This window comes from Chrysemys picta, chromosome 2 (genome assembly GCF_011386835.1).
Source record: "Chrysemys picta bellii isolate R12L10 chromosome 2, ASM1138683v2, whole genome shotgun sequence".
Lineage (NCBI taxonomy): Eukaryota > Metazoa > Chordata > Testudines > Emydidae > Chrysemys > Chrysemys picta.
The window spans coordinates 6,351,780-6,379,668 of record NC_088792.1 but is presented as its reverse complement, the minus strand read 5'-3'; the positions used below and the strand labels follow the sequence as shown (position 1 = coordinate 6,379,668).

General features: G+C 44.0%; 1 protein-coding gene across 10 annotated transcripts in view; it reads right to left on the bottom strand.

The window, feature by feature from the left end:
• The window catches only part of SETD2 (SET domain containing 2, histone lysine methyltransferase), a 143,915-nt gene that overhangs the window by 28,097 nt on the left and 87,929 nt on the right, over positions 1-27,889 (bottom strand). For 9 of the 10 annotated variants that reach the window (XR_010598164.1, XR_010598166.1, XR_010598165.1 and 6 more), the window contains 4 exons: positions 21,837-22,512; positions 15,138-15,272; positions 13,858-13,997; positions 8,393-8,504 (listed from right to left, as the gene is read on the bottom strand). Coding sequence is in view for 6 of the 10 variants with exons in the window: in XM_065582561.1 (XP_065438633.1) it covers positions 8,393-8,504; positions 13,858-13,997; positions 15,138-15,272; positions 21,837-22,512 (1,063 nt within the window). In the remaining 4 variants the exon portion in view is untranslated. The remainder of the gene's footprint in view (positions 1-8,392; positions 8,505-13,857; positions 13,998-15,137; positions 15,273-21,836; positions 22,513-27,889) is intronic. The other variant, XM_065582566.1, reaches the window with a different exon arrangement.

The window sequence follows — 27,889 nt, the reverse complement described above, 5'->3', positions numbered from 1 at the left end:
TTTTATGATGCTATAACCCAATAAAACACTTTCTCCAGTGCACCTTGACACAGGTCTCCTTGTTACCCTCATTTGTTTAAATTGCAAAAGTGCAAGAAAAAAGTTATGATTTCAGATCCTCACTGAGACCTTGGACATAGGCCACTGGATGTTAAGAAAAACCAAGCCTACTCCACTCTTTGTTTGCTTTGCAACTGAAGTTACTTTCTTAGTGGGATTTTGCTACATATTTTTAACACTCAGCTACATATATGACAGACAATCCTTGGATTTACAATCCCTTAATGCACTAACAATACAGGCAATAATGGCTCCTTTGGGAGAGTTAAAAAACTGTCAGCGTTTGAAGTAAGAGCAGTCAAACTATGTATCCATAGAAGAGCGCTTAACTATAAAACTAAATAGCAGCTTTAAAAAAAAGTCTAAATGGGCCAGTAAGGTGGGCTCAGTGAAACCTGGAAGGTACTGTATATACTCGATCATAAGCTGGTTCGTTTATAAGCTGACAGCCCCCCCCAAGGTGGATACGTAAAAATGGAAAATTTTATGACCCATTCATAAGACGACTCTATAATTCAAGGGGTCAGCAAACTTTGGCTCCCGGGCCATCAGGATAAGCCACTGGTGGGCCAAGATGGTTTGTTGAGCGTCCTCAGGCACGGATGGGGGGGAGGGATAGCTCAGTGGTTTGAGCATTGGCCTACTAAACCCAGGGTTGTGAGTTCAATCCTTGAGGGGGCCACTTAGGGATCTGGGGCAAAATCAGTACTTGGTCCTGCTAGTGAAGGCAGGGGGCTGGACTCGATGACCCTTCGGGGTCCCTTCCAGTTCTATGCGATAGGTTAATAATATAATATATGGAGATATACCTAAGTAAACAAAATGTCCCGGCGCACCAGCTGCTTACCCTGACGGGCCGGGACAGCAACTGGTGAGGAAATTTTTTAGGGGGGAGGAGCTGGGAGTCAGGGGAGTAACCCCTGTGACCACCCCGACATGACCTCACCCCTAGCTCGGGACTCCCACACTCTCCCCATCCCATCCCTTCCCACCTTATCTGGGGAGGGCCAAGGGAGGATGTCTCTGGCCTGGCTGGAGCTGCTCCAGCAGGCTGGGCAGCATGCTCCGGCGGGCCAGACCGGGCGGCGCGGCCGCAGCATGTTCCAGCGCGGTGGGCCAGGTGGCATGGCCGCAGCGTGCTCCGGGTGGTGCGGCCACAGCCTGCCAGCCCCGGAGCTGCAGCTGCTTCGGAGGCTGGGGGGAGAGCAGCGTGGCCAGAAGCGGAGACACTCTGGTCCCGCCTCTTCCCTGCTGGCTGTGCTGCCTCTCCTTGCTCCCTCTGTTGGGGGGAGGGGCTGTGTCCCACCTCTCCCTCGCTATACCCGTTCATAAGCCGACCCCCTTCTCTGGTGCTTCCCTTTTTTACTAAAAAATTCAGCTTATGAACGAGTATATACAGCGGTGGGGGGCGGGGGGAATTAAGTGTGCTGAAAGGACTGCCACTCAATGTTAAATTCTATATACTCTCAGTATCGCATTAGCTTTATATCACACTTCCTCTATAGAGCTCAGTGTGTTTTACAAAGAATCATCCCCATTTCAGAGATGGAGAAACTAAGGCACCGAGAGAATAATTAACATGCCCAAGGTTATATAGCTGGTCAGTGGCAGTGCCAGGAACAGAACTCAGGTCTCCTGCCTCCTAAGTCTTGTGCTCTGCCCACTGAATTCAGGCTGCCTCTTTTTGGATAGACAGGATCTCTCTTTTGAGGGTACTATCTATGACCTTGTCCCCAAAAAACAGTTACTAACTTTTCCGTAACTCTTGTTCTTCAAGATGTGTGGCACATGTCCATTCCATGTTAGGTGTGGGCGCGCTTCGAGCACACTCGCCAGAAATTTTCCCCTCAGTGGTACCTGTCGGGTTGGCTCTAGCACCCCCTAGTGCCGCGCTCTCATGTCGGCAGTATAAAGGGACCAGCTGACCCCACACCCTTCTCAGTTCCTTCTTGTGAGCCAACTCCGACAGAGGGGTAAGGGGGTGGGTCGCATAATAGACATGTGCAACACATCTCGAAGAACAACAGTTACGGAAAGGTTAGTAACAGGTTTTTCTTCTTCGAGTGCTTGCACAGGTTCAACTCCCCATTAGGTAACTCGCAGGCAGTAACGCAGGAGGTGGGATCAGAGTTTACGGACATACTGATTGTAATACGGCTCAACCAAACCCGGCGTCATCCCTGGCCTGCTGGGTGATGGCATAGTGGGAAGAAAATGTGTGCACTGATGACCAAGTTGCTACTCTGCAAATGTCCTGGATAGGGACCTGGGCCAGGACCACTGCTGAAGAAGCTTGTGCCTTGGTAGAATGGACAGTCAAGACAGCTGGTGGAGGGACCCCTGCCTGCTCGTAGCATGTGCGAATGCATGCTGTAATCCAGGATGAGAGCCTCTGAACTGAGATGGGAAGGCCTTGCATCCGGTCAGCTACCGACACAATGGATCTATGGAATGGTTCTGTCCTCTCCATATAGAGCACCAGGGCACATTTAAAATCCAGTGTCTGGACATGTTGTTCCTCCCTGTTTGTGTGAGGTTTCGGAAACAAAACCAGCAGGAAAATTGTCTGATTACTGTGAACCTGCAAAACTATCTTTGGGAGGAACGCGGGGTGGGGGCGTAGCTGTATCTTGTCCTTAAAGAAGACCGTGTATGGAGGTTCTGATGCAAGGGCCCAAATCTCTGAGACCCTTCTGGCCAAAGTAATAGCCACCAGAAAGGCCACTTTCCAGGAAAAGTATTATAGGGGACAGGGTGCCAGCAGCTCAAAACGGGGGGCCCATGAGTTTTGACCAGATGGGGTTTAAGTCCCCCAAGGGAATGGGCTCCAGAATCTGTGGGTATAGTCTTTCTAGGCCTTCAGAAAACAGATGGACATTTCATGTGAGAAAACTAATCAGCTATCCATCGGATGGTGGAATGCCGAGATCACTGCAAGGTGTACTTTAACTGATGATATTGCCAGACTTTGCTGGTTTAGATGTTGCAGATACTCCAGGAACAGTCTCCAGAGACGATCGTATGCTGGGAAGTCCAAATGGAAAAGCACTTCTACTTGGTGAGGTATATAGCTGTGGTAGAGGGTTTCCTGCTACCTGAAAGGACCCGGCGGACTTACTCTGAACAGGCCAACTCCACGGGATTCAGCCATGGAGCTTCCAAGCCGTCAGGTGGAGGGTGCTGAGGTTTGGGCGGAGCATTAAACTGTGGTCCTGTGGGATCAGGTCCAGGAGAAGAGGGAGTGGTATTGGAATCACTTCTAAAAGTAGCAGCAGTGTGGCAAACCAGTGCTGATGGGGCCAGACTGGGGCCTTGTGCACAAGCGGAATAGGGGGGAAGTGTAAACAAGATGCTCCGTCCAAAGGAGCAAGAAAGCGTCCGTGTGCAACCCCGGGCTGTGGCCTTGCAGGGAACAAAACTGGTGGGTAGTCCCTCACCGCTGGAAAACGACTCTCACTATGTCGGATGGAGGAAGCACTCATGGTGACTGGGGAAAGATCTGCTGAGGTGATCTGCGAGTTCGTTCTGGACCCCTAGAAGGTGAGGAGCTTCAAGGTGGATTGAGTGCATTATGCAAAACTCCCATAAGCGAATAGTTTCCCAGCACAGGGGGGACGAGCGAGCCCCACCCTGCCTGCTGAGGTAGTACATGGCTGCCGTGTTGTCCATGAGCACTAGCACGCTCTTGTTTGCGATGTGCAGTAGGAACACCTGACTGGCTAGGCGGATCATTCCGAGTTCTCTGAGGTGGATATGTAATGATAGCTCTTCCTGGGCCCAAAGGCCATGGGGTCCTGAGGTGCTGCAGGCAAGCCCCCCCATCCTAGCTCTGACGCATACAAGACTAGGGATAACGAAGGCTGGAGCCTGATGAAGGGAATATCTGTGCAGACTGTCAGAGGGTCCCGTCACCAATCGAGGGGGGGCGAGGACCAGGGGAGGTACAGTGAGCACTGAGTCCAAGTGGTGGCGGCTTCGTGAGAACACTGAGGCCAGCCAAGCTTGAAAAGGTCAGAGGTGTAGCTTTGCATACCGCACTCTGTATGTGCACAAGGCCATAGAAGTTTGAGGCAGAAATGTGCCATCGTGAGAGGGTGGGCCTGGACCTGTGCTATTAACGATGCTATCATCTGGAATTGGGTTTCCAGCAGGAAGGCCTTGGTCTGGCTGGAGTTGAGCACTGCTCCAATAAACTCTATCCTCTGCACCAGGGTGAAGGTAGACTTCTGTTTAACAGCAGGCCCAATGCCTGAAAGGTTGACTGAATGCAGCAGACGCTGGGCCTTGGACCGGCCTTTACTAGTCCAGGGGTGGCCAACCTGTGGCTCCGGAGCCACATGCGGCTCTTCAGAAGTTAATATGCAACTCCTTGTATAGGCACCGACTCCGGGGTTGGAGCTACAGGTGCCAACTTTCCAATGTGCCAGGGGGTGCTTGGTGCTCAACCCCTGCCCCCACTCCCCTCGCTCCCCACAGAACCTCCTGCACGCCACCAAACAGCTGATCAGGAGGTGCTGATCGGCGGGGCTGCCAGGGGGTGGTAGGCACTGGGAGCAGAGTGGGGGGAGGTCATGGGGGGCTGCTGAAGTATTACTGTGGTTCTTTGGCAATGTACATTGATAAATTCTGGCTCCTTCTCAGGCTTAGGTTGGACTAGCCAGTTGTTGAGATATGGGTACACTTGTACCCCTCGCCTTTTCAAGAAGGCCGCCAGTACCTCCATGCATTTCATAAAAATCCATGGGCTGCCAACAGGCTGAATGGAAGAACAGCAAATTGGTAGTGGGCTTGATTCAGAACAAACTTGAGTAACCTGTGTCCTTGGAAAACTGTGATGTGGAAAGAGGCGCCTCTCAAATAGAGAACAGCATACCAGTCCCTCGAATCCAGGGAGGGAATGATGGTGGCCAAGGAGACTATGCAGAACTTCAGCCTTTTGAGATAGCCGTTGAGATGGCGCAGGTCTAAGACAGGCCTGACATCTCCTTTGGCTTTGGGAATTAGGAAATAGAGTAAACACCTTCCCCTTAAGTTCTGAGGAACTTCCTCCACGGCTCCCACTCGGAGGAGGGCGTGCACCTCCAGGGCTAAGAGTTGCTTGAGACACGGTCCCTGAGGAAGGACAGGGAGGGAGGGTGGGACAGAGGGATGGGAACAAGCTGGAGAGCATAACCCATCTTTACAGTACTCAGCACCCAACAGTCTGTGGTTATATGAGACCCTGCTCAGCTGAAGTGGGACAGGCAGTCTGAAAACAGTGGGAAGGCAGGATCCAGCATTATGGGAACTGATATGATGCCCTCGGGCATCCCGTCAAAAGCTCTGTTTAGAGCCCCCCCACCGCCCCTCCTCCCCGAGTGTCTGGGTAGGGCGGGTAGAGATGCTGAGGTGGATGGAGGTGGCTGTCTGCGCCTAAACCCCAGCTTCATTTCTTTTGTAGGTTGGGATGGCCGACTGGAGAAATGGGCACTCTGCTGATGCTTGAAATGTTCCCTCAAGGGCGCTGGGGTGTAAAGGCCCAGGGACTGAGGGTAGAGCTCTGGAGTCCTTCAGTCCATGGAGCTTTGCATCTGTCTTGTCTGAGAAGAGCAAGGCCCCTTCAAACAGAAGGTCCTGGAGAGACTGCTGGACCTCCGTTGGCAGGCCCAACAACTACAGGCACCTGTGCATAGCCAGGGATTTAGCCACTGAGATTGCCGTGTCCCTGGTGGCCTGCAGGAAGGCCCGGGCTATTGACTTCTCCACACTGATAGAAGTGACCTCCTGCCTGGACTCCTGGGGAAGCAAGTCTCTGAACTTTGACATGGAGTCCTAGACATTAAAATCGTATCTCCCTAACAACACCTGTTTGGAGAAGTGGAGCGGTAAACCTTCTGTAGAATAAACCTTTCTTTGAGTCCTTTGTCTTAGGGATCGCTCCATGCACCCCGTCTCTCCCTTTCGGTGGCCCCTGAGACCACCAGGGACCCCGGTGGGAGGTGGGAGTACAAGTACTCATACCCTTGGGTGGGAACAAAGTACTGCTTCTCAACTCTCCACAGGTGGGCGGCAGGGAGTACGAGTTTTGCCACAAGGCTTTAACTGGTCCCATGATAGCCTCATTGAGAGGCAGAGCCACTGTAGTCGGCCTAGCCGCAGCCAAGATGTCGACAAGGCTGTGGGAGGATTCTTTGACTATCTCCAGTTGCAGCCCTAAGTTCGAGGCCACCCTCTTCAACAGCTCCTGATGAGCTTTGAAGTCATCACCAGCAAGGGGTCCTCCTTGTCTCTTTCTGCAGCGACTGGGTCCTGCAGGTCTAGATCCTAAGGATCAGAACTGGGTTCGGTACCGGAGTCCAGGTCAGGTGCTGCATGATGGGATGGAGAAGTCTTCTCCATGGCCACCAAAGATGAGTGTCTGGAATGTGTCCCTGACATCAGAGGAAAACCCCAAGGGTTCCAAAATGGCCATTGCATCAGCATGGGACAGTGCGCACTGGGCCAAGCGCTCAGAGGTATCTGAGCCCGGGTCCACCACCACAAAGGGCTGACCAGGGAGTACCAACAGCAACCCCTCTGCTAGATATACGACCCCACTTCCAACTCAGACGTCGAGCCCTCCTCCGGGGACCATCTAGGTGCTGTACTCATCGGTTCTGGAGATCAGTGCTGAGACAGGGAGGCCTGCATTGAGGATAGCAGGGATGGTTTCCCGCTAGACGGTACAGAAGGCAGCTTGGGGTGACGTGCTCCTTTCTATCCACCTGCACCGCTGACACCTGCTTTTGGATTGACGGTGGTACCGATAACGCCAGCAGGTCTCTTGCCGCTGCGAACACCTCCAGGGCAGATGGAACCACAATCGCACTGGACCCTCGTTGTCCCTCTGGCACAGGCTGGTCTGGTACTGGACTCAAGGGAGGGGAACGCCCCCTGTCGGCCAGCTGCTTCTTATCTTTCCTTCTCGGCACCAGAGAATGGTGAGAGTGCCTGACAGTGGGAACAGCAATCCTCACCGATGCTAAAGTACTCAGTGCTGAGTCTGACCAGCTCGGCTCTGCAGAGCGTCTGAATGCCTCTTCCATCAATAGGAACTTCCATATGGCCTCCTGGTCCTTCATATGAGGCTTGAATTCCCAGCAGGTGCGACAACGGTCTCGGACATGAGCCTCACCCAAGCACTTTAGGCAACTGGTATGTGTGTCACTCAAAGGCATAGGCTTGCTGCAGAAGGCACAGGGGGCGGATGAAAATCCACTAATAAGGCAGAATCTTCAACTAAACTATGTACAAGAACTATTTACAGTCCAATTGAAAAATAAATAACTGGAAGAAAGAAACAGGGGAAATGGGCAGTTCCAGCATCCGTCACGGGCGGTAAGAAGGAACTGATGGGGTGTGGGGTTGGCTGGCCCCTTTATACCGGCACCATGAGCATGCAGCACCAGGAGGCACTGGAGCCAATCTGACAGATACCATTGAGGGAAAAATTTCCGGCAACTGTGCTCGAGGCGTACACACACCTAGAGCGGAATGGACATGTGCAATCACTTGAAGAAGAACAGTAAGCTTCTCTCTCTCGAGTTGCACTCGAATCGCAATTCCAGAAACAGGATTCCACACTGGGCAATGCTGATGCCCAGCTTTAAGAGTATGACCTCTATATGGACATACAAAAATTATTTCATGACCAACACCACAAGATAATTCTCTTTGCTCAGCCAGACTCAAACACTGTATCCATGACACTGACTTTGTAAAAGAGCTAGTGTCAGGGTCAATAAAAACCCTATATGGGTATTTATTTATTTGGCGGAGGAAGGGGGAGCTGGAACATCAGGAAGACCTCTAACAAACAAGCTATCATGTCTGAGAGGAGAGTCTACCAGAGCCCTCTCCTAGCTCCAGCAAGAGGAGTTCCAGATAATGAAGAGAAACTTCTTCAGCAGCTATGAGACAGAATGGGTGGTACTAGTGTTCTCTAGAGCTAGTGGGGGCCAACACTCTACTAATATATTTTCTTATTGGAAAGGGTCACCTATTTCCTATGTCAAGGGTCAAGGAAAACCTTGTTTAATGATTTACTAACAAAGCTTTCAGAAACATCTGGCCAGACCATTAATTTGAGCTTTTCAGTCCACATTTAAAAGAACACCTCGATCTTCTGTTCATACTCAGTCTATATAAGATATTGTCATCCACCCCTTCAACAATTTGAATTTTCTTGCATGTTTGTATTTGCCACACAGTAGATTATTTGGCCACAGGACTTATGGAACGACACAAGTTTTCCACTCTCCATTTAAAGAAGCTGTGAAAGATGAGATGTTTCACCTGCTGATTGCACACTTACCTTCATTGGGTTTTCATCATATGTTGGAGTCCCAAGGTCCATCTCAGCTTCATGTTCGAGGCTGGCATCATCTCCGGGGCTGTCCCAGGTAGGAGGATCCCACTGGGTTTGCCTAGAGAAAGAAGGGAATGGTCTCACTCATATCTTGGAGTAATGGAAGCACACACATGAAATTACCATCATGTCCTCTATTCTGGACACTTGGAAGACAGCCCTGATTACCTTCTTACAAATAACTGACTGGGGACAGGACTCTCAGCTTTGATTGCACATAATCAGTGCCTCACAAAAACTTCCTGGAAAAGAATATTTTTAATTGACAGGGATATGAACAGTGTCACATGCATTGAAAGTATTATAAATAAGTCAACAATAAACAGCAATTCATTTCATGTTGGGGCATCTATGAGCATGCCACTGGATTAGGGGCAGACCTAATCTTGACGTTGTCCCTTCTTCCAGATCAATAATGACTAATAGCACAATAATAGCATACACAGATGATACCAAATAGGGTAGTTCTGCTTGCCAGTGAAGACAGAGAATTATGCAGTATAGATATGTCTATGAAATAAAATGAGGTTCAATCCAAAAATATCCAAGCTAGTGCATCTGGGGAAATCATCATATACCTGGGAGACTAACACTGAAAGGTGTAGGGATTACACGAATTTACAAAGCAACATGGTAGTAAGCAGAAACAGTACGGTTTTGGTTTGTCTGTACAGAGACATCACGTCACAGAGCCTGAGGGTGGTAGTCTCTTCTCTACAGAAATGAGGTCAGACCACACCTGGAATCAAGTGTTCAGTTCTAGGCATTTCATTACTGGAAAGATGCAGACATACAGGGAAGATTTCATAAGAAGTGCAACAAGAATGAACAAAGGCCTGGAGAGATCGATTGATTGGTGAAGAATAATTAATTTAATATGGAAAAGCTTGGCTAAATGATGACAAATGAGATATAATTGCCAGCTAAAAGGGTATATCCATCAACAAGGGAGAGAAATTGTTTAGTGTGATCCAAGATGGGATAAGTACAAGTAATGGGATGAAAGGGCGCAATGGAAAATTTAGGCTATCAGGAAAGATGTCTTAAAAATGCTGTCTATTTGATTCTGGAATGGTCTCCCAGGAGAAGTTTTGGAAGTCCCATCCCATCACTGGAATCATTTAAAATTAGACTAATCAAAATTCTGAAGGGGACAACAGAGAGAACTATTCTGCACTGGGCCCTGGCAAATAGACTAAATGACCAAATGCTATAGGTCTTTTCCATCTCTAACTTTTGATTCCAAACATGGCCTGGACTTACAGCTGTCTGTATACTATGGACAAAATCTGAAACCCTGAAGAAAAGGGACCATCTGGTTTGAAGGTTCTGGTTTTGACTCATCAATGGAAGTACCCAGACAATCATCACAATCCAAACAGAAACTTATTTTGGGGGTGGGGTCAGGGAGGAGAGTAAATGATGGATTCTCTGTAACTTGAAATCTTTAAAACTTGATTTGAAGATTTCAGTAAACTCAGCCAGAGGTTAGGGGTCTCTTACAGGAGTGGGTGGGTGAGGTTCTCTGGCCTGCAATGTGCAGGTCAGACTAGATGATCATGATGGTCCCTTCTGACGTTAAAGTCTATGAGAGGACTGTGGGGAAAATCAAATATGCTTGTTTAAATGGACCACATGTCCTTCTGCAAACCCAAGACGCTATTTTTAAAAACCTACTTAATGGTCGGCAGCTGGATTTTATTCCATCACTACATAAGCCATAATATTAAACTAATATCTGCCCCACAGGGAAAAAAGGACTGATAAGTAAAAGGTGGGGAAAATGAGTAATCATGCAATCTGACTCTAGGTATCAGCCTTAGAATGCTGCTACTTAAAAAAAAAGTGCTTACAAAACATTTCCAGGGGGTAAGACTGCTATGAGTTTAAGTCTAATAATGTTCAGTCAGCAGTTTCCAAAGCAACTGATGGAGGATCCATTGCCTAAATGTATCAATACCAACAGCTGAAGGCTGAATTGCATGTCATTCCTTTTATATGCAGGGTGGGAGAGAGAAAGAGAGAGATCGACCTAAGTTACGCAACTTCAGCTACATGAATAACGTAGCTGAAGTCGACGTACTCAGATCTACTTACCGCGGTGTCTTCACTATGGTAAGTTGACAGCTGATGCTCTCCTGTCGACTCCGCTGGCGCCTCTCGCCCTGCTGGAGTACCGGAGTTGACAGGAGAGCGCTCTGAGGTCGATTGATCATGTCTAGACTAGACGCGATAAATCGACCCCTGCTGGATCGATCGCTGCCCAATCCAGACAAGTCCTAAGAAGCTGAATTCCCACCCAAACTTCTTTTCTGACTTACAATAACCATGAAAAACCTTAACAACCACATAAAGCATAAGAACAGAAGAATGGCCATATTGGGTCAGACCAATGGTCCATCTAGCCCAGTATCCTGTCTTTTGACAGTGGCCGGTGACAGATGCTTCAGTGAGAGTGAACAAAACAGGAAAATGTATCGAGTGACCCATCCCCTGTCATCCAGTCCCAGCTTCTAACAGCCAGAGGTTTAGGGACACCCAGAGCACGAGGTTGCATCCCTGACTATCTTGGCTAATAGACATTGATGGACCTATCGTCCATCAACTTATCTAATCCTTTTTCAAACCCAGTTTTACTTTTGGCCTTCACAACATCCTTTGGCAATGAGTTCCATAGTCTGACTGTGGGGGTGTGAAGCAGTATTGCCTTTTGTTTGTTTTAAACCTGCTGCCTATAAATTTCATTTGGTGATCCAGGGTTCTTGTGTTATGTGAAGAGGTAAATAACACTTCCTTATTCACTGTCTCCACACCAGTCATGATTTTATAGACCTCTCTCATATCCCCCCTTAGTTGTCTCTTTTCCAAGCTGAACAGTACCAGTCTCCTTACATGGAAGCTGTTCCATACTCCTACGCATTTTATTGCCCTTCTCTGTACTTTTTCCAATTCTAATATATCTTATTTGAGATGGGGCAACCAGAACTGCATGCAGTATTCAAGGTGTGAGCATACAATAGATTTATATAGTGGCATTATGATTTTTTTTTATCTGATTTACCTATCTCTTTCCTAATGGTTCCTAACATTGTTAACTTTTTTGACTGTTGCTGCACATTGAGCAGATGTTTTCAGAGAACTATCCCCAATGACTCCAAGATCTCTTTCTTGAATAGTAATAGCTAACTCAGACCCCATCAGTTTGTATGTATAGTTGGGATTATGTTTTCCAACATGCACTACTTTGCATTTATTAACAATGAATTTCATCTCCCATTTTGTTGCCCACTTACAAAGAGATCTCTTCGTAACTCTTTGCAGTCTGCTTTGGACAACTATCTTGAATAGTTTTGTATCATCCGCAAACTCACTGTTTACCCCTTTTTCCAGATCATTTATGAGCATGTTGAACAGCACTGGTCCCAGTACCAAACCGCGGGGGACCTCCCCACTGTGAAAACCGACCATTTATTCCTACCCTGTGTTCCCCATTTCCTAACCAGTTACTGATCCATGAGAGGAGCATTCCCCTTATCCCATGATGCTGAGTTTGTTTAAGAGCCTTTGGTAAAGGACACTGTCAAAGGCTTACTGAAAGTCCAAGTACACTATATCCATTGGCTCACTCTTGTCCACATTTGTTGACACACTCAAAGAATTCTAATAGATTGGTGAGGCATGATTTCCCTTTACAAAAACTGTTTTGCTTCTTCCCCATTATATCATGTTCATCTATGTGTTTAATAATTCTTTTCTTTACTATAGTTTCAACCAATTTGTCTGGTACTGAAGTTAGGTTTACCAGCCTGTAATTGACAGGATTGCCTGCAGAGCCTTTTTTAAAAATTGGCATTACATCAGCTATCCTCTAGTCATCTGGTAAAGAGGCTGATTTAAGCGATAGGTTACATACCACAATTGTTATTACTGGAATTTCATAACTGAGTTCTTTCAGAACTCTTGGGTTAATACCATCTAGTCCTGTTGACTTATTATAGTTTAATTTCTAAATTTGTTCCAAAATCTGCTCTATTGGTACCTTAATATGGGACAGTTCCTCAGATTTGTTACCTAAAAGGAATGGCTCAAGTGTGGGAATCTCCCTCACATGCTTTGCGGTGAAGACCAATGCAAAGAATTTATTTAGCTCCTCCACCATGGCCTGGTCTTCCTTGATTGCTCCTTTAGCACTTCAATCATCCAATGGCCCCACTGATTGTTTGGCGGGCTTCCTCCTTCTGATGTACTTTAAAACATTTTTGCTGTTAGTTTTTGCGTCTTTTACTAGTTGCTCTTCAAATTATCTTTTTGGCCTGTCTCATTTTGCTTTTACACTTGACTTACCAGTTTATGCTCCTTTCTGCTTTCCTCAGCAGAATTTAACTTCCAATGTTTAAAGGATGTCTTTTTGTCTCTAACTGCCCCTTTTACTCTGTTGTGTACCCAAGGTGGCGGTTTTTTTGGTTCTCTTACTTTTTTTTTATTTGGGGGTATGCCTATAGTTTGAGCCCCCTACTGTGGTGTTTTTAAAAGTTTCCATACAGCTCACAGGCATTTCACTCTTGTGAAGCTGAATATGTATTGGTCAGATCTAGAAAAACAATATTCATGTACTAGAATAGGCCACAACAGTACTGGCAACTTATTTAACATTCAGCAAGAAAACGACATTCCTTTTTCTGACCTACTACAATGCTGATCACAGGTTTAAGGATGGGAAGGCTGAAAGTGGGGAAATAGATCTATGATGCCAAGAAGTCATAATCACCTTGGAAATACAGCAATGCTGTAAGCACATCTAAGAAACAATAACATGTTGCATTTACATGGTGTCTCATCTCAAAAGCTCTCAGCACTTTAAAAGACTACATATGCTACTATTTATACAGCACCAAAAGTGTGGTACATATTTTACAGAGAGGTAAACAGATAGGACCCCTGCCCCAAAAAGCTTACAATCTATGATGTATTCAAGAACTGCTTCACCCACTGCTGGGGTGGAATACAACAGCTGTTTGAACGAAGCACAGCAGCATAACACAACATTTTAAAATAGGAAGATAAGAGGAAAACTGTTTCCAATTGAAACTGAAGGTTGTATTTGCAGAACATTTCATCAGGATGCTGGGGCTAACACCTCTCCACTTGCAAAAAATCTCAGTCTTTAATGATTTAAGACCTCTAGAAGGAGAGCACCCCTACCATCATTCTGGGTTATCGGCTCCGTACTGACATAGGGGGACACTGCTAAACGAATTCCCAGCACTACCTCCTGCAGTACCTTGGTGTGGCATTGTAGAAACAGTACAATACATTGCACAGTAGTTTGGAATACCGCCAACACAGAATAAGGGTGCGGTTTTTACACATGAATAAGAACACCAGCACTGAATAGGTAAGTGAACATGTACCTTGTGATCACATGGTAATAGTAGATCTTCCCCTCTGGATCGCGGGCTGTTTTCCAGTTGGGAGGGAGGACAATGGTTTTGGGTTTTGGAGGAGATGGTGGCGGTAGATCCAGAAGATTGTTGGTCACTACCAGCTCTGGCTAAAAATACCCCAACGACAGCAAAGAGAGAAAGATGAGCAAAGAACGACGATATTACAAAGTTTTTAATACAAACCTACGGTGTATAAAAAAGTAATGGTTACCTGACCAAGTCCATTCATAAAGCAGTAGTCAAGTGGGCCACCCTTCACTTTCAATGTGATGCTGCTGATTAACTTAGTGAGTTTAAGACCATGTCTACACTAGAAGTGCTTAATATGTATACGAAAACTGGCATACTATCCCAGCAAAGTGCTCCTAGTGCGGACACAGCTATACCAGCAAAGATGAGTGAAAGACGCTATACTGGTAAAAGCACAGATTTGCTGGTATAATTGCATATGCACTCGGGGCTTCTGATGCCACAGTTATGTCAGCCAAGGATCACATCCTGACTGATGTAGCTATGCCAGCAGAAGTCTGTAGTGTAGAAATAACTTTAGGCAGTCAATAGCCTCAGAGGAATCTACGTCATTCCATCAGGCGGCCGACAAGAACAGCACCACCAGCCCTTTTCACGTGATAAAGGCTTAGTATACTGAATCCAGTCTGAAACCAAGGCCACTACAGAACCTAATCACCTTTCCTATACAGTGGGGAGACAGGAGGCTGGTAGGAGGCAGAGATATTTTCCTTACACAGAGCAGCATTGAGGCCAGATCACCAAACATAACACAAGTGATTCTCTTTTGTCAGGACAGAGGATCAAGCTTAGGAATCATTCACAGCAAAGTCCACACAAAGAGAGAGGGAAGAGAAAAGGATGTGCCATTTTAAGATAGATAGCTTATGAGAGTACTATGTGTACAAATGCTATTGAGTGGGAGACAAAACCGGTGGATATGAAATCAACCAGCCCTTCTCACAATGCCAGACAGTAGAGCAAGGGAAGGGTTGCTGTTTGCAAAGGAATCAACTCTAGGTTTTAACTACTCTTTTGAGAGTAAACCCACTGGCTTTCTAGTGACAATTTAGGGGAAATGGACAGGATATTGTCCTCCCCAACATAAAAGGGAAACAGGGGAAGGGTACACCAAATGGGATATACATCAAGCCATTCTCTCTCATGGGTCATGAAAAAAATGGCACCCCATTGTTGCCGGCATGTTACCAGGCTGGACTGTAACGCTCCAGGCTCACCTGCTGTATGGGCGGAGGCTGCCCGGCTGCTACGATGGTTGTTACTGCTGCCGTCGGCTGCACCACCACTCCCTGTGGATGAGCTGTGTAAATCTGCTGCCCTTGGATATACTGAAGACCTGGCTGTGCATAACTCTGAAACAAAGCAAGAGAAACTGGGAAATCAGTTCCCTTATTGAAAATCTTGTGTTACTTCTGTGATCAAAGGTGGAACATAGAAACAGGGTAAAACTGGTTTATTTCAAGATGCAGTGGAAAGTGGAATATACGGTTTCTGTTGCATAACTGTTCTGGAGCAGGAATAGATTTGAATGCATTTTTAACTTCATAAAATGTTTTACATACATTTGATAGATCTTTGTTTTTCAAAGGAAATTTAGGTTTAGAAAAATATGTAAAATATTCTATTTCTTGGCATTCAGAACTGCCATTCTGTCAGTACTAGAAGAAAACTGCAAAGCTGAGCAAAATGGATGCCGTTATGAACATGCTTAGGTCAAGGAACAGGTTTACCATGAATCAAACCTGCAATGCATTTTAAATTACATGGCATTTCGGAGCCTCTAGCTGGTGGCAGTCATCTTGTTGAAAACAGATATCAATGTCTGCCCCAAAGGGCACACATGTACTGCACGTATTTTGTCACTGCAGATCAAGTATTATCCAAAGTAGGGACGTCTTGGATCTCTCTCCAGTATACATTAGCTATTATGTTGAGCAAAACTCACTGCCAATACTACTGCAGATACCACACATCTAACCTATGAAATACAAGTTTTCCAGCAGAATATTGATACTTAAAGGAATGACACCTTGTTCTTCCACTGGACAGGAGCTTTCGGACATTGAACCTCTTCAGTGGGACAACTGAACACAAGAATGACCACACTGGGTTAGACCAATGGTCTATCTAGCCCAGTATCCTGTCTTTTAACAGTGGCCAGTGCCAGATGCTTCAGAGGGAATGAACAGAACAGGGCAATTATCGAGTGATTCATCCCTAATCATCCAGTCCCACCTGCTGGCAGTCAGAGGTGCAGGGACACCTAAAACACTAGGCTGCATCCCTGGGCTTCTTGGCTAATAGCCATTGATGGCCATATCCTCTATGAAAAAAGAACAGGAGGACTTGTGGCACCTTAGAGACTAACAAATTTATTAGAGCATAAGCTTTCGTGGACTACAGCCCTTATGCATCCGAAGAAGTGGGCTGTAGTCCACGAAAGCTTATGCTCTAATAAATTTGTTAGTCTCTAAGGTGCCACAAGTCCTCCTGTTCTTTTTGCGGATACAGACTAACACGGCTGCTACTCTGAATCCTCTATGAAGTTACCTTTTTTTTTTTTTTTTTTTAAGTCCAGTTATAGTTTTGGCCTTCACAATCACCCCTGGCAATGAGTTCCACAGGTAGACTGTGCGTTGTGTAAAGTAGTACTTCCTTATGTTTTTTTAAACCTGCTGCCTATTATCTTCACTGGGTAATCTTGGTTCTTGTGTTATATGAAGGGGTAGATAGCACTTCCTTATTCACGTCCTCCTCACCATTCATGATTTTATAAAGCTCTATCACTGAAAAGGGTCTAGGTATAATCTGTACTTGTAGACTGAGAAGACATAAGAACAGCCACACTGGGTCAGACCAAAGGTCCATCCAGCCTAGTATCCTTTCTGCTGACAGTGGCCAATGCCAGGTGTCCCAGAGGGAGTGAATCTAACAGGTAATGATCAAGTGATCTCTCTCCTGCCATCCATCTCCATCCTCTGACAAACAGAGGGTAGGGACACCATTCCTTACCCATCCTGGCTAATAGCCATTAATGGACTTAACCTCCATGAATTTATCTAGTTCTCTTTTAAACTCTGTTACAGGCCTAGCCTTCACAACCGCCTCAGGCAAGGGGTTCCACAGGTTGACTGTGCACTGTGTGAAGAAGAACTTCCTTTTATTTGTTTTAAACCTGCTGCCCATTAATTTCATTTGGTGGCCCCTAGTTCTTATATTATGGGAACAAGTAAATAACTTTTCCTTATTCACTTTCTCCACATCACTCATGATTTTATATACACCTCTATCATATCCCCCCTTAGTCTCTTCTTTTCCAAGCTGAAAAGTCCTAGCCTCTTTAATCTCTCCTCATATGGGACCTGTTCCAAACCCCTAATCATTTTAGTTGCCTTTCTCTGAACCTTTTCTAATGCCAGTATATCCTTTTTGAGATGAGGAGACCACATCTGTACGCACTAGTCAAGATGTGGGCAAACCATTGATTTATATAAGGGCAATAAGATATTCTCCATCTTATTCTCGATCCCTTTTTTAATGACTCCCAATATCCTGTTTGCTTTTTTGACTGCTGCGGCACACTGCGGGGACGTCTTCAGAGAACTATCCACGATGACGCCAAGATCTCTTTCCTGATTGGTTGTAGCTAAATTAGCCCCCATCATATTGTATGTATAGTTGGGTTTATTTTTTCCAATGTGCATTACTTTACATTTATCCACATTAAAATTCATTTGCCATTTTGTTGTCCGATCACTTAGTTTTGTGAGATCTTTTTGAAGTTCTTCACAGTCTGCTTTGGTCTTAACTACCTTGAGCAGTTTAGTATCATCTGCAAACTTTGCCACCTCACTTTTTACCCCTTTCTCCAGATCATTTATGAATAAGTTGAATAGGATTGGCCCTAGGACTGACCCTTGGGAAACACCACTAGTTACCCCTCTCCATTCTGAGAATTTACCATTTATTCCTACCCTTTATTCCCTGTCTTTTAACCAGTTCTCAATCCATGAAAGGATCTTCCCTCTTACCCCATGACAACTTAATTTACATAAGAGCCTTTGGTGAGGAACCTTGTCAAAGGCTTTCTTGAAATCTAAGTACAGTATGTCCACTGGATCCCCCGTGCAACAGGGTAAGAGTCCCTCAGTAAAAGGTCTCAGACATACTGGTACCAAGCAGAGTGTGATCAAAATGTCCTGGGACACAATATGTAAAAATAATAATAAATAATAAATCATCATAATCAAATATTCTAAAATCCTTCATTCTCCTGCAATAATCACCTTTAGGTAAATATTGTTCATTACAGCTCTGGGTGAAATCTGCACTTGTTAACTAAGAAGATGAACAACTGTTTTGAAAAGAAATAGTGGACCAGTTCTGAATGAGACAACGCTTCCTTAGACTTGACTACTGTACACAGGCTGAACCACAAGGGGTAATATGACCCACAGATTGTAAACTGGGGAATCATAGAATCATAGGACTGGAAGCAACCTCAAGAGATCTTCTAGTCCAGTCCCGTGCACTCAGTATAACACCTCTACTCCTACGCGTTGGAGCAGAGGTGTTCTATTGCCTCTGTATTTGGCACTGATGCAATCACTACTGGAATACTGTATCCAGGTCTAGTATTTAGAATTCAGAAAGGATGTTGATACATTAGAGAGGATTCAGAGAAGAGCCATGCGAATCATTAAAGGATTGGAAAACATACCTTACAGTTATGGCTTCTGGGTTTTGGGGTTTATTGATTTCACTTTTGGGGATTTTTTTTTAAAGCAATTTTTGAGTTTTATGCAGATGTATTTTTTCAAGGCTCTCTCTTTGTATATACTTTAATGTGTAATATATATAATTACAGTAGCATATACTGTAATTAGTAATCTCTTTGTAACATTTCTTAGTGGGCTTTAACAAAGTACTGTTTCAAACTCCACAATGTTAAAGCACACTAGGGGATCTTTAGTAACAACCAGTAAGGTCTAAATGGACCAATTAATGCTCAACAAATCTATGCACTTTAGAAATCACATCCATATAATCTGCATTACTGCTCTGTATAGACAAGCCCTTAGATACAAGTAACCATTTCACGTGTTAATCCAATAAACACCAATTTCATTTTTGAGAGCGAGAATGTGTGCGTTTTGGGGGTGTTTATTAGTTAAAACCTAAAATCGGAAGCCCTACCCATAATAATAGACTCAAGGAGCTCAGTCTATTTAGTTTATCAAAAAGAAGGTTCGGGGTGACTGATCACAGTCTATGTACCTACACACAAGGAATAAAAAATAGGTAAGAGGGATCTTCGGTCTAGCAGACAAAGGTATAACAAGATCCAATAGCTGGGAGTTGAAGCTAGACAAATTTAGACTCAAACAAGATGTACATCGTTAACAGTGAGCATAATTAACCAACAGAACAACATACCAAGGTGCATTCTCCATCACTGGGAGTTTTTAAATCAAGAGTGGATGTTTTTCTAAAAAGTTATGCTCTAGTTCAAATAAGAATTAATTCAGGGGAGTCCTATGGCTTGTGTTATGCAGGAGGTCTGACCAAACGTTCACAATGGTCCTTTCTATCCCCGTAATCTATGCATATATATGATCATCTCTCCCACCTCGACTAGTGACTGACCTCTCTGTTACTGAAATTCCTGTATTAAGCTTTCAGTTTTGGTTGCACATCAGCAGCAAATATTCTTTAAACACGGGATGTGAACTGGCTATTTTTTTAAGTTGGCATTACACAGAAATGATTCATGAAGAGTGAATGAATACACTTATGTCACCCTTAGATGCACTTATGTGCCTTCATTATCACTATATTTTTCAATATTAATAGCAATTAAGACTACTTTCCATTTATGTCTGAGGAGGTTAAAGTAGCTAAAAACTAATGAATTCTCATCACTGCTTTGAAATACTGTGTGGATTTTACAGCTTGGTAAACTGAGGTACAGAAATGAGAAGAAACCTGTTCAAGCCCAGTGATAAAGCAATAGAGTAGAACAGAGAATTTAGGACTCCTGGCTCCCAATTCCCTATATCTAATCACAATCCCTCCAGTAATGGTACTACACATCTGTGTATTTAAAGTCTGTATCATAGCCTAGATATGACTGACAGAACAATAAAAATTATGCTAGAATCAGCCCATGGAGTAACCACGACAATTACATGTGGAAATGGAAGATTATGTGGAACTCAGCAAGCAACAACATAAAGCTGATAACTGAAGTCCTGTTTGTTTTTTGTGCCTTCTCCCTTGAATTGATGCATTGAGGGATGCATTTTTATGCTCTTGGTGAGTTCTCCCTTCCATCATAACAGAACCAACTTAATCTCTTTATTGTATTTGGAAAATGCAAAAAAATAGAACTGAGAGTGGATTTAGTGCTTCTAGAAGGAGCCAGACTAATACTAGCAAAATTGTCTGCAGACAGTCTACAGCAGGGAAATCCATCTCCCAATGCTCAATCCTGGCCTACTGGGACTACCTCTAGTGGTGTGGGTGTGGGTGTGTGTTGCAAGGGAAGGCTTCAGTCTCCATGGCCCAATCAGTCCTGGTTGATCTGCTGAGAATGCCAATACGAAACAAATTAGCGGTGGGCATGTTTTTTGTGATGGACACCTGTCCACGAGGAATTGAATTGACTAGTCAAGTCATTTCACACAGCCCACCAAACAGGTGCTAAATACCAACATCAAACGGTGATAATCATTGATCTGTGCTGAATTCAAATCAGGGACCTACAAATGAAGGACCATTTGTCCTATTAGCAATCTTCAGAGCCACCCAGTTACCCCATGTGCTGCATTTGAAGGAAATCTGAATCAGCAACACAGCTGTTACCTAAGATCAAATAGCAGAATCTTTATTAATAGGCAGAAGGAGTCCAAGCTTGATTTTTCAGAGTGCCAGATTGAGTTTAACCAAATCGGTTAGGGAATCGAAAGGGAATGAGTACGGAACACTACATTTTTTGTCGTCATTTCAAGATCTGGTTCCAAACGAAACCCCTCACACCACTGATGGATTGCAGTAAATTGCATGGCATCAGTATCATGGAGTTCCAGCATCATCATAAACTACTCCCTCTTAACCCTCAATTCAGGTCAGCAGAATCCCTGAAGGGATAGATTTCATTGTACTGTTATCCCAACACAGTCTTCTACTTCAGAACTGCAGTAACACTCTAGGGTGCACAGGTACTGCATTCCATATACTTGACAGAGAACCTTAGAGCCCTTGGCCACGTTTCTAAAAATCCACCCACGGGTTAGGAATGTTAAATGACTGCACACCTGCATGTTTTACTGCCTCCATAACATACTACGTAAGAGCATAATCCCTTGCCCAGAAGTATCTGTTCTCAAAAACAGACAACATTAACAACAGAAAAAGTAATGGATAAAACATATATGGAGTAGGAAAAATCTCTCTCCAACTGCTAAGCACTCAGTCCCAATGACTAAGAGATGCTTCACTCACAGTTGGTAAGACAACTCCTACCTGTTCATGCTCTCTGTATGTGTATATATATCTCCTCAATATTTATTCCACTCTATATGCATCCGAAGAAGTGAGCTGTAGTCCACGAAAGCTTATGCTCTAATAAATTTGTTAGTCTCTAAGGTGCCACAAGTACCCCTGTTCTTTTTTTAGATGCTTCACTGTGCACATTAAAGAAAAAAAATCTTAAATTGGAGGAGTATGCTTTACTCAGACCCCACAAAGCAGGCCCACATGATTAAACTGCACCAATGCTCCAGACTCACCAGATACTAGAGTTAACTGTAGAAAAATGTGTCTTTCAGCTAGCAACCTAACTCCTCTCATTGTCTGGTGCTTATCGACAAGCTGTGTTTGAAGGGGTCATTATGCATTTTCTAACGGAGAGTTACCTGTACAATTGGTGGAGTCGTCTGAGAATAAGGTGATGCCACACCATAAACAGTCTGACACGTCTGTCCTGGGTAATATATGGTTGGCTGAGCCTGGGCCGGAGAGTACTGCTGTTGTACAGCGACCGCCTGCGGATTGGAATCCCATACTCCATAACTCTGCCCCTGCACTGGACCCGGGGCAGGCACGGGCAAGACAGCGACATTAGGTTCCTGATGGACCACGGTGTCACTTTGTGCTACGTACTGAGGCGCAGAAACCTCCATTGTTGTTGCTACATGTTGTACTACTGGTACCGGCTGAGGAGTAGTCAGGGGTGGCTCGACTGCGTGCCCAACCAAAGTCTGGGGATGCTCATAGGCTGCAGGAGAGCACATAGGATCCAGGCTCGGCGTGGGTAGTAGCACCTTCCCAGCATTGGGATTGCTGGGATCCACATAAGCCTGCATGGGATAGCCAGGGGGATAGCCAATAAAGCTGTGGTGGGGAGCGCTGTAGCCCATGGTATCGTATGGAAGCGGGGAAGTCATCCCTAGGTTCTGTAGTTGCTGCTGTTGTTTCTGAGCCTCCCGCTGAGCTACTTCCTGTTCAAACAGCTTCCTGCGTTCTTCCGTGGACAGCTTGTTGCGATCCTTGAGCCGCACTTTCTTCTTAGAAGAAGCGGGTGTGTCATACCTGAAAAAGAGAACCACTTCATAACTTCTGCCCCAGAGTTACACAGATTATAGGGGCACCCTCAGATGCTATGTATAGATAAAGGCCCATCAATAAATGCATTAAAAACCAAAAGGAGAGGGAAGGTAGGAGTCATAACAGAACATTTATTGCTCCAAATTGAACCTTAGATCACATTTCTTCACTCTAGAGTGAATTTTAAAATTCTTTTAAAGAAAAGATAGCCTGAAATAGAGTGCAAAAGAAAAACAACTCACTAGGTTTGGACTTTTTTCCATTTCATACACAGACTCATATTCTCTGCATGTGTGCGCAAGACATTCACACACACACACCATTTACTTTTCTAAACAGCCCATTCAAAATAATGCAAAAGATCTTGTTCGTATCATCACAGGCAGATCTAAACCTGAAACTTAACCTTTTGGTGGAGGAAAGAAAACCACAGTACTGAAAGAACCCCAAACGAAGTATCCAGTACCACACCAGATTAAAAAAAAAAAAAAAAAAATATCCAGTGAAAGTTTATTCAGACCAGCAATAGTTTACACGTTCCCTTTCTGGGCTCCCTCAAGCTGCATTTGCATAAGTAAAAGTTAACATAACTTGTTATACATGGGGTAAATGTAACATACTATCCAGTAATAGAGGCATTCCTAAAAATTTTCATAGCGTGGTCCACGTCTTAAGTTACTTGGTTCCCTCTCTTCCCATTAACATATCATCTCTCTGTGGTCAGTACAGTAATGGCCTTTTGGAAAAGTAATATTAGGAAAAGAATATTTTTAGGGTTTTTAATGCGCTTTTAGCAACTGGAACATGAAGAAGCCAGAACCTTGTGATTAGCCAGGCTTTTGCGAGCCAACAGTGGTTCGGACCACAGCTGGGTAGCCCCTGCCGCGTTGCAATATAATGCATAAGCAAAAGGAGTTTGGGCAAATGATCATTCCAGTGGGAACCTAAACCTTAGAATTCCCTAACTATTGTATGTTTACACTGGCAAGTCTTAATTGTGAATTAAGAAGTTGACACTGAGTAGCATCCAAAAATATTGAGGAACCTCATGTCACTGTTTCCCCACTCCTGTAATGCTCAGTCCCCTGGAGGATTTCCCTCTTCACAGCTGCATCATGGCTCTGGGTCTGTCAGAGCATTTAAGGATTTTAGCAGAGCAACACAGGTAATTATGCTGTCTCTGTGTAACATACATTTTATGTGCCTTTATGCCCTCAAGTTCAGGCAATGCAACCCAAGAGAAATAGTGCTGGATAATCTAAACAGTATCTATTGCATTATAACTTTTCCTAGTGGTCACCATGATAGCAGATAACATTACACTGATATTTCCTTATAGCTCCCTTTTTATAGGCTCATAAATTTCTCAAAATGTATCTGTTTTGGCTGATATTTTCCATGCTTTGTGACTCTCAATTTTTTTATAAAGGGAATGAAATATATTCACTGATCTGGAGCTATGCAAGGGTGAAAAACATTCAAACGTTTCTGCCACAAGAAGATTAAGACTTCTTTGAATGCATAACTCAATAATTGACATTCAACCACTGAGACCTTTTGGAACGTTAATTATTTCTGAATACTAGTTTCCATCTTAATTTGCAAATGTTAAACAATGGAATAATAAACAACTGACTTCCATTTAGAGTTGTGCTATTTACTGGACCACAGATCTGCCTAAAAAAATGTGGTTAGACTTTTTCTGTTTATTTATTTAAATAGAAATAATAATTTTCTTCCTGAAACACAAAACAGCTGAAGAGATTTTCCAGGGGTAAAAAAGATAGCTTAGGTCAGACACAAAGCATGTAAAATTAAAGATGACAAGGTGGATATTTTTGAAAGTTATGAGTGCATGAAAACAGGGGTTACAAGTGAAAATGCTTTGCAGCATTAACTATAGTGGGTTCTACAAAGCCTCCAATATATTCATATATGTCAACTTTTTATTCATGCATCCAGTTTGCATATCAAGAACATATTGCTACAAGTACATTAGTTAAGATGCCCTTTTGTTTCTTCAGTCCAATTCAAATACCTGTGAGTATTTATGTTTATATGAATCTTGTTGGTAGTGAGAATCCAATTTAAATAATTAAACGAAAAAGTCAATATTTTTCTGCACTTATCCGAAGAACTTACATTAAGAGCCAACTCACACAAAGGAATAAATACAAAAAAAAAAGCAAGTGATTCAGTCGTGACATTAAGCGTGTGTCATAATTGTTCCTCCATTCATCCAAGGGCCCATCTCCTCTAGGAGAATCTCCACTCCAGAGAAGCAGCAAGGGCAAGGAAGCGTGGCAAGGGCATGGCGGCATACCTCCAAATCCTCCAGTGTTCTGAGAACATCTTTGGAGTTCTTCACCCCTCTGACATCATCTGTTCTGCTCACCTCCACTATATGGATTTCATACAGTTTTTTGGAATGAAGTACTATCCAAAGTGCCCTAGCTACAGACTGATTGGCCCATATTACGAGATGGGGTCAGATTAATTATTATTAGGATGCCTCTAAGGGCAGTGATCCCCTCATTTGCCAAGCCTCATTTTTGCCATGCTACATTTTGCATATTTTCCTCTTATACAAAGTCGCTGTTTACACAAAGAGGGTGCATCTGGGAAGAACATGCAAAGAAAGGGCTTCCTGATCTCTAGCACCAGAGACCACTCATGCTCAATCATTTGCTAGTCAGTATTTTCTGTTTTTCTAATCTTCCTTTTGCTATAACAAGAACTTTCCTGCCATGAAGTTTACCTTGTCTCATGTTTCCTGGGCTTTTTGCCTTTTTATCTCTCTTTATATATGTTAGTAATTCATCCATCTTGACTTCTGCCTCCAATCATGTGTTTGGTTTTTGTTCTGCAAATGGCTATTTTTTGTGGATTTATACTCCAATTTTTATGCTGGCCTTTCAAACGTGCTTAATAGAGAATAACATGAGGACAATGGAATGCTGGGTTATTTGAAAAATGGGACTTCTTTGTAATCAATTCTTCTGAAGTCCATATAGTAGACCTTGACTGGCTTGGTACTGGCTTTAACAAGGATGTGTGCTGACATTTTAGATAGTCAGAACAAGAGTTCTGTCTTGCCCCCAAGAATCCCACATACTTAATGTAACGTTTATTAAGGCCACAGACCTCTGCTGCCTTTCATCATCTCCAAGTCTCGCTTATTCATAATTCTCAACTCCTTCTTTTCTGTGAACAGCTCTACCCACTCTGCTCCACTTGCCCAACCCGCTCCACCAGCCGTCACATTTGTCTCTCCAGCCGTCAACATTGGCTCACAGTATCTTGGCTCTCTGAGCAGGGGCCATTTTATTTCCTTTAGTCTCTACACAATTCCACACTCACATACAGCACTTGAAAAATAACCATCCAGATGACAGCAGTTGCTAGCCCGGGCAGTTTAAGGGTCCACATGAAAACTAAAGGATATTCTGTAGTGTGATTTGACATTGTTAACGTACACATATGGCTCATGCTCAATACTTGGGACATACTTTTAGCCATTTGTTATATTTAACAGGACTTTTCTCCCTCCAAACATGGCGGTATTTGCTAATCCTGCAGAAGGAATATATATATTATATTAAACATGGACCATAACTATTAAAATTTCAGTAGGTTGCCACACTGTTCCCAACCAACTTTCTGTATGTCAATGTCTCCTCTTATTGTCCGCCACTCCATTTACTTCCATCGGGTTGTATTAATGACATCAGAATAATGAAAGTGTGCATGAATTCTGACTTTAAAGTTGCAAGCAGTTTAATGTCAGGCAGACAGGAGTGGTTGGACCACAGGACTAGGAGCCAGAAGGTTCTCAAATTCTAATCCTAACTTCCTGCATGGTCTGTGACAAGTCCCTCTTGGACTGGGGGTTGAAGCTCACTCAGCAGATCTGAGTCCAATACCTAGTTTTGTCAGACTTCCTGTGTGATCTTGGCCAAGTCACAACCTCTCTTTCCCTTAGTTTCCCATCTGAAAAATGGGGATGCTACCTCTTTCCTCCCACCCTTTGTCCACCTTGTCTATTTAGATTGTGAACTCCTCTGGGCAGGGACTGTCTCTTACTCTGTGTATGTACTGCACCTAACACAATGGACCCCGGATCTTGGTTAGGGCCTCTTGCTGCTAATGTAATACAAACCAAATGAAATCACTTCTGAATTGTTTTTGTGCATTGTCAATTTCACTGTTTCCCATAGGTAATTAGCCAGTTCTCCCCTTTGTCTGGATGTTTCACAGAAAAGTATTTTTAAAATAGATAGTTTGATAAAAAAAAAAAAAATTTGCAAAGGGTCTCAGGGGCAGGTGTAGTAACTGAAGCTACTTTAAACTAATTAAAAAAATTAATTAGATTTCAAGGTGAGGGCATCTCTAACCTCTTATTTAAAGTTTGCCTATATGTAATATGAAGACACTGCTTACCTACCTCATAGGATATTTTTGAAGGGCTAATTAGATAGCCATCTGGAAAGAACTTTAAAGACGAGACGTGCTATACAAGTAGTATGCAAGACGGGAATAGCAGCGCTTCACTAACCTCTCACGTGCTGGCAAAGCTAAGCTGTGAAGAAACTGTGCAGGGAAGACGGCCAACAGATTGCTCAGGAAGGACCACCATCATGTGGAGCCATCTTAATTGTTTTTATAAGTTTCTAAGAGCCACTTTACCTGAGCAAATGCAGCCTGATGAAACTGTTTGTGGAGAAAGGGGAAGGAAGGGTAATGGGAGAGAAATAGCTGTCTGGTGATGTATTTCCTTGGGTTATTTTTTGCTGGATAGCTACTGGATAATTTCAATTTTTTATATATAAAAAGGTGCTTTTGAGGATTTTCTATGTATCCAGGGAAGTTATTTCATTTTTGGCTTTGCACTTTTATTATCTGCAGTGTGCAGGCAGGTCCTAGTGCAAAGTAATTTAAAATTAAATACAATATCTCCTGGATAGGCTAAGGGGAAGTCTTCTGAGTCCAGTCTGGGACCCTCTGACTTCCCCTCTAAACTTTCCCACTTTCATGGTCATTTTTGAATGAGGACTGGATACGGCTTCCATCACCAAAACACCACCAGCATAATTCGTTCCCAAGCAGCACTGAGAAGTTGACGGGAGGCGCTAAGGGTATTTGTGATGGTCTGGTCAGCTCTTCTCAGCTGTAGCTACACAACTCCAAGCAATACTAGCTGAAGCGGACTACATTTGAAGCCATCATCTACAAATGAAAGACTTGCTTCCACGTCCATTATCAATAACCACACAGCGTATTCATTTAATAGAAAATTTCCTCTTTCCTATTTATTTTCAGGTGGTCACAAATATCATCTTTAGCAACTTTAGTTAGAAAAGGC